At 33.4% G+C, this 7,500-nt stretch overlaps 1 protein-coding gene across 8 annotated transcripts in view; it reads left to right on the forward strand.

Annotated features, from left to right (window-relative positions):
* LOC113817407 (protein tramtrack, alpha isoform) overlaps positions 1 to 7,500 on the forward strand; it is a 142,525-nt gene that overhangs the window by 121,528 nt on the left and 13,497 nt on the right. For 2 of the 8 annotated variants that reach the window (XM_070140908.1, XM_070140907.1), the window contains exon 6: positions 6,965 to 7,500. This exon is cut by the window's right edge and continues 228 nt beyond it. The exons of 4 other annotated variants lie outside the window; for them this stretch is intronic. In XM_070140908.1, coding sequence (XP_069997009.1) covers positions 6,965 to 7,345 — 381 coding nt within the window. In that variant the 3' untranslated portion in view covers positions 7,346 to 7,500. Of the gene's footprint in view, positions 1 to 2,461; positions 3,598 to 4,422; positions 6,029 to 6,964 lie in introns of those variants that run through there. 2 more of the 8 variants (XM_070140906.1, XM_070140909.1) reach the window with 2 other exon arrangements.

A 7,500-nucleotide genomic window follows, 5' to 3' on the forward strand; every position in this document is an offset into this window, starting at 1 on the left:
ATATATATATATATATATATATATATATATATATATATATATATATATATACATACACACACACACACACATATATATATATACATATATACATTTGTTCGTTAAAGAGGATATTTATATAGTTTATATCTTCAATTACCAAAGTTTCAATAGTAATCTATGGCACTGTGACAAAGCAAACATACTGATATGGAAAAAAATGCTGATTTCATTTCCAATTGGTGAATACCTATTAAAGTGTAATGGAAATATTTAATCATTGGATTTTTAACATTATGTCTATTGCTTATCCTGTACACATGCCACATGCCAAGGTATGGTAAATCATTGTTAACTGAAGAAATACTTGTTAATTGGCACAAGTAATAATCCTTAACCAGGATCTAGCACCATTATTACTGTTACAATAATGTACTTAAAAGCATCACATCTGCTGTTGTATGACATGACCCAACTGAAGTGGAGTTGAGAAACAAAAGCAGATGGTAGGTAGAAGTAATATTAAGGTTGATTGTTGCCAGGTATGCAGTATTTGCAGAAATATTTTTTTTATATCTGCTATTAGAATGTCATTTCTTTTAAGAATATTAGTGATTATAAAATGCTTAACCAAAATGCAATCAGAGATTTTCCATGATATGGTTTTCTAAACTTTCATTGAGCATTCTGAATATATGTAAGTATTGAGATTTAATTGGTGGAAAATATGTATAATTTCCATACATAGTTAAACTTGTGATAAGAGTAAGGTGACATCCTCAACAGATGATAGTGGACAATAGCAGCCTGAGGACTGAATCGAGTGTGGCTACAGGAACGAGCATCGTCAGTGGAAAGACATACCCATGCCCATACTGCACCTATCTTACCGCCAATTATGCTCACCTAATGAGACATGTCCGAATACATACTGGAGAGAAACCATATGCCTGCCCACACTGTCCTTTTCGTGCTACTCAAAAGGACAATCTGAAGAGACATATTCGCATTCATACTGGTGAGAAGCCATATGCTTGTGCTTACTGTCCTTACACCTGTGCTGACAAGAGCAATTTGAAGAGCCATGTGTGGAATCATCATAAGTAAGGTAATTTTTGTATGAAATCTATTATAGTTCTTTTCTTGTAAACAATACACACAACATAGAGGTTTGGCATTTATTGTAAATATCAACTGTCATTTTCATTATATGCACTGCAATTAGATAATGCCAAAGGGAATGATTGCACTAGTGAGTTTTAGTGTTAATTTTCATTATTAGTCCATTAATGTTCTTACCTCTCCCAAGAAATATGTATGATAGCATCAATGTGTATGAGACTGGTTGAATGGAATGCACAAAAATGATATTGGATAATATTTTGCAGAGTGTGTTATCCCATTATCACAAATATACAGAGTATCAGACAAGAGTGAATATATATTACATAGATATGTACAGTTATAGGTTGTCTCAAAGTAAGAAAGTAATTATTATATATACTTTATGTTCAAAAGAATTATTTCTTTTTTAAACATAATTATATTTAGTAATTTCTTTGTGTATTTTTAATATAGAATTTACTTTACTGTTCAATTTATTACATATCTATAGAAAAAGTTAATTGCTGTTGTTATTGTTACTACAGCAATAGCAATCTTCAGCAAGAAAAAGAAGAAAACTGGATACCTTGTGATTATTAACATATCTTTGTTGTGATCTTCCAGGTATACTGTGAAATATATTAAGGTAATCTTGTTTGTAATAATTACATTTAGTCAGTGTATATAGTTTGTATGTGTATTCATCATATATTGGAACAAAGAATTAAAGAATTTATTGTGTAGCTTATAATCCACAACTGCATCCATATCCACATCCATGCACAGGCATATATAGATATACACATACATATATACACACAACACACATGCATACAGGCCCCCCCCCCCCCCCCACATACACACACACTTATTTTTATGTAAAATCCTGGGGATGTGTTTTCTACTGGAGAAACAGTAAAAGAAAAATACTTGTGTAAGAAAAAGTCATCATTATCAACAAATATTGTTTCATATGTCTTTACTGAAAACGAAGAGAAAAGAAAGAAAAAAAGAGAGACATAGCTTTTTTCTTGTGATGTTAAACTGGATAAGAATTTTTAACTTTAAATTTTTGAATATTGTATAATAAACTGTGATTCAAATTATACTGAAAACTTCCCTTTTGAAAGATATCAAAATACTATGAAAGTATATGATATGGCATAAAAGAAAAAAATTTAAAGCTGCATGTAATTTAATTTTCTGGAGAAATGTTTTGTATAGTTTCAATAATAGTATGATTGCTTCTATACAAATATAGTAGCATCAAATATGATATACCTCACTGTAGAAAACACTGGTATCTTTAGAAATACTTCTCCTGAATCAGCAAAGTATTGAGTTGATTGCAAGACTATAAGATGGGCGTCCTCAACAGGTAGAACCGGAGATGGGTGGATATCCAGGGCCAGGACGGAGAGGACCTCAGGAGGTTGACAGGACCTACACCATGACTAGCAAGATGCACCACTGCTCCTTCTGTGCCTACTCTACTATAGTCAAGTCTAATCTTATAAGACATGCGAGAATTCATACCGGAGAGAAACCATTCTCATGTTCTCATTGTAGTTACCAGACAACAATAAAAGATAATTTAAAGAGACATCTTCTCACCCACACTGGTGAAAAACCATTTGCATGCCCATATTGCCCCTATCGAGCTATTCAGAAAGTTCACCTTTCTTCGCATATGAGAAGTCATTACAACAGCGGGAATGAAGTAGGAAGTTACAGTCAGTGATATTTTTCTGTTTTATATATTTTGCAAAGAAACTTCCTTTTAATAAGAATTAGTGAAATTTCTTTTTAATAAGAATTAATGAAGTAGATAATGAATAAACAGATCTATGAAAAAGAGATAGTTCTGCTGTTGTAATTATTTCTTTTCTTGCATTCATATGTATATTGAAATGTAGACTACCAGTATTTAGGAATTTTATTATTTGAATATAAATAAGGCATAAGCCATGTACATATGTGACATTGTTATTATTATTTTTTTCTTTTTAATAAAATGTAAAGACTTATTAGGGGATGATTTATAGACTGATGAAATTGTTATGACTCCAAGTAAGAACCAAAAATCACTGTACAGTAATTAAAAATTATCATATATTTTTTTAATTTGTATTCTCCTTCAGTGTCAACACACTTAAAAATATATATGATTTTGAAACATGTGAAGGTCTTTTTCCTTGGAATTAGACAGTTTAATTACAGTACAAGTATATATTTTTTTAAATCCAATCACAATCACTTTTTATCAAGTGATTAATTTTGTTAATATATTTTTTTTCTAGTCAGTGCATTCATATTTACATTCCTAACGTTGTAAAAAAAAACATAAATGTAAATCAAGTTATATGATCTTTTAAGTTCCTAGGAACAGCATTTTATTGTTTACCATATTTGTACTAGTTTATGTTACTATTAATTACACTTTATTAAATGCTATCAATAAGAACATCTACTTTCGTATACACCACTGTGGAATAAAATAAAATGTTTCAGATTTATTGTATATATTTTTTTGATTGCCCTTATCTTTCTAGATGAATTGTAAATCACTATATACTATACATTATGTGCTAGACAAATCTCTGGAAGTAAGATAATTTTCTTCATCTCCTGCAATTGCATTTTACTAATCTGTGTATGGTGTACTTCTTTAAAGAAAGTAGGCAGATGGGTGAAGAGTTAAAAGAAAAGAAAAGCATATTTTGAAAGACTGCATCTACAAACTGTTATTTCTAGGCTTTACATACTTATACAAAGTATAGGTGTGTGTCGAGTGGGGGGTGCATGCCCATGGGTGTGCATTCATAGGCATCTGTTAAGTCATTTAACTGAAATATAGCTAAACGAGAAATGAGAACACCTGAGTGTAAAACAAGATTGATCAACCAAACTTGAAACTGCACATGATACATACAGTTATGAAACTAATATGCATAGAAAGCTTGTTTATAAGTAGAGCGTGATTTACACTAGACATAGCCTGATGATTCATAATATGTTGATTTAGTTTAAGACAGTGAACATAATGTATTATTCATTACTTCTTTGTAAATTTAGTATGTACAAATTTAATAATCTTAATGCAGGAATTACAGTCTGTTTCACATATTATTGAAGTTACCAAATATATAATGAATTTCTGCATATTTCAATTTTTGGAACACATTTCTACATACTAACACATGTATTTACATCTAATAAAACAGGATCAGACTAACCATTTAGGAAGAGTATGGTTGCTTCATGTTTAGTTGTTAAACTCTTTTGTGAATTACTTAACCTGCCTTTACAATTTTAAGTAAGGCTGGATATCCTCTACAGGTGGTGTTCAGTGGCAACGAGTTGATGTCCAGGACAGGAGCTCCAGGAATGGCACCTATCATCAAGGACACCAACACCTACAAGTGCCCTCATTGTCCACACTCTACTCGTAAACTTACGGCAATGAAACATCACATCAGATCACACACTGGCGAGAAACCATATGGCTGTCCATATTGTCCATTTAGATCTGCTCAGAAAACAAATCTCAAGACACATATTCGATTGCACACTGGTGAAAAACCTTTTGCGTGTGATCAGTGTACTTTTCGAGCTGTTCAAAAAATTCATGTGATAAATCATTTGAAAAAGCATCATATGGTATCTAGTGACATAAATTTGAAGAGTAAAGTTTTAAAATCCCCCCATAATGTAAAGAGCTAATTTTCCTGTGAATGATGAGAATATGCCATGTAAATTTTCTCTTAGCATTTCCCTGTAATTTACACAGCTACACAGAAAAATAGCAAAGCTAAGTAATAGGGTGCTTAAAAAATGTAGAAGTTCATCAGTCACATTTTTAATTACTAATATCACTCAATTGCTTTTGCCATATGAATTGTAAGGAACTAATATCTTTTGGAATCAAAGCACTTTGTAAATTGGGTTGGAGTAGAGTAGATTATTGCCAAAGACAATGAATATAGATCATTTTGTTGATACTAATGAGTAGACATCATATTACCAGGCAAACTACATTGTATGGGTATAATATATATAGATATATGTATATTTGCATGTTTAAGTTCTTCCTGTGGATGATAAACACAACACTTTTTAGACAGTATAAAGATTATATGTGGAGAAAATGTATATTTCAAATCTAATATCCACAATCAGAACTTTGATCACTTACTTGAATATAACAGGATAATTCTTTAGACGTAGAATATATTGTACTTACAGTATATTCCATATTTCAAAATATCATATATATCACCATCACATAGGCGTAGGAAGGTATCTCAAAATGAAGGGGGGGGCAAAGTAGGTTCCCCCCAAAATAGCCGGGGGTCCTAGGGGCTGCTGGCCCCTGGCGGGGTCCAGGGGCAGCGTCCCAGTGAAGGACCAGGGGGCGAATGCCCCCAGGAGCTCCAGGATTTTTGCAGTTTTATAGATAAACTCAATAATTTCTGCACTAAAATAGGGACTTTTATTTTGATAATACTTGACATAATGGTTATTTCATTTTGAACACGTTGCAGGGGGCCAATGTTCTTAACAACTGGGTAACTAAGGAACTGCACTGTTTGTTCATTTACAGGAAATGTCCTCGAAAGTTGAGGAATGGGGAGGGGACATTCTAGAGTGGGGGGCGGTCCCTGCCTCACCTTTTCCTACGCCTAAACATCAAAATCGTAGTCATAATTGTTAACTGTAACTTACATATAATTGTTTGTTTAATCAACTGTAAAAAATAATAAATTTCAGTGCGTTCTATGAGTTTCATATAAGCAATCGAACCTTATTATTGAATTCAATTGAATTTGGCCATGTACATGTTCTGTGTTATTATTAATACCTCATTTTTATTTTACTCGATTTACGGATGATTCACGTGTTCGTCTCGTTTTATTGTGAAATTTCGAGTGCCTGTGCGTGTGTGTGCGTGTGCGTACGCGTTCGTGTGTGTCAGAGAAAGAGAGATTCATGTTATTAGTCTTTATAAAAAAAAAAATAATAATAATAAGTTCTTCTGAATGCATTATATACAATGCATACGAAAGAAACACCAAAAAAGAAACAAATATATGATCTTCGTAACAATTTGAAAATAAAGAAAAAAGTGTACTGACCAAATATCACCGGAGAAAATATGAGGCATGTTTCTTGTACGTTTGAAGAGGAAAGTTATAACTCGGGAGATTTAAATGTCTCGTGTAAGTCAATGAATATAAATGAAGTTAGTGAACACCTGGATGTTGCCAAAAGTTTTTACGAGGGCATTATATCATATTTTAGGAGTTTATAGGGAGAGGAGGCTAATAGATATTGATTCATGGACGTAAGGCGTGTGCATCTGGTAGAAGATATTGTAGACGGAAGAAACTGTGTCGATTTTATAGATGAGTAAGATGGACTATCGTTGATATGTATTATTATTGTAGATCCCGCCCGTGGTTTTGTATAGACGTGAATGTATAAGGCACATAAAAATAGTAGACAAGAAAAAAATCAGGTAAGATTATAGTAAAGTCGAAGTATGGAAGGGATATAACTGCATGACATAGAATTGCGAATATCGGCCAGTAGCACGTTGAAGAATTATGAGATATCTGATAAGGAGAAACTATCAGTAACAGTAAAAAGTATAAGGTGATGTGTGTATATATGTATACGTGTGTGTGTAATATATATCCTAGTATATTTACATATATGTATATATGTTTGGGGGTATGTATGTATGTAAGAATAAAATTATGTGCATTGGTGTTTCGTGTTTAATTTGAAAATATCCATATTCAAAAGTAGATGTTTTAAAGGATAGTAATGAATACTTTACCAAAGAACTACTAAGATACAAGCTGGGCATCCTCTACAGGTTCTGTTGGGTGTGGAGACTGACCGCTCCCGAGGGAGTCACATCATGGGAGCTCCCCTGAGCAGTGTGGGCATCCCTGGCAATGAAGAGAGTCACGCAGACACAGGAGATAGCCAGACTTCCTCTTTCAAGATCCATCGTTGCCCAATTTGTCCGTACTCAACTCCGAACGGAAACCATATGCAGTATCACATGCGATCACATACCGGAGAGAAGCCCTTTTCCTGCCCGTTTTGTTCCTATAGAGCTGCCCAAAAAACGCACTTGAAGACCCACATGCGAACACACACGGGAGAAAAACCGTATGCTTGCAGTCTATGTGATTTCCGTGCAGCTCAAACGGGCAACTTGAAAAAACACATGGCAAAGCATCACTGTTAGTTATGAGTGTCTGAAGGTGTGTGTGCGCTCATTGTGTACACGATTCATATAATTCTGCTTGCTCCTAGGACTGTTTTGCAAACTGCAGGAGAAGTGACCAGTGTCGATGTCGAGCAAGATAATTGGTTGAACTATAGAACGGTCTTGCCTTTCTT

This window comes from Penaeus vannamei, chromosome 27 (assembly GCF_042767895.1).
Source record: "Penaeus vannamei isolate JL-2024 chromosome 27, ASM4276789v1, whole genome shotgun sequence".
Classification (NCBI taxonomy): domain Eukaryota; kingdom Metazoa; phylum Arthropoda; class Malacostraca; order Decapoda; family Penaeidae; genus Penaeus; species Penaeus vannamei.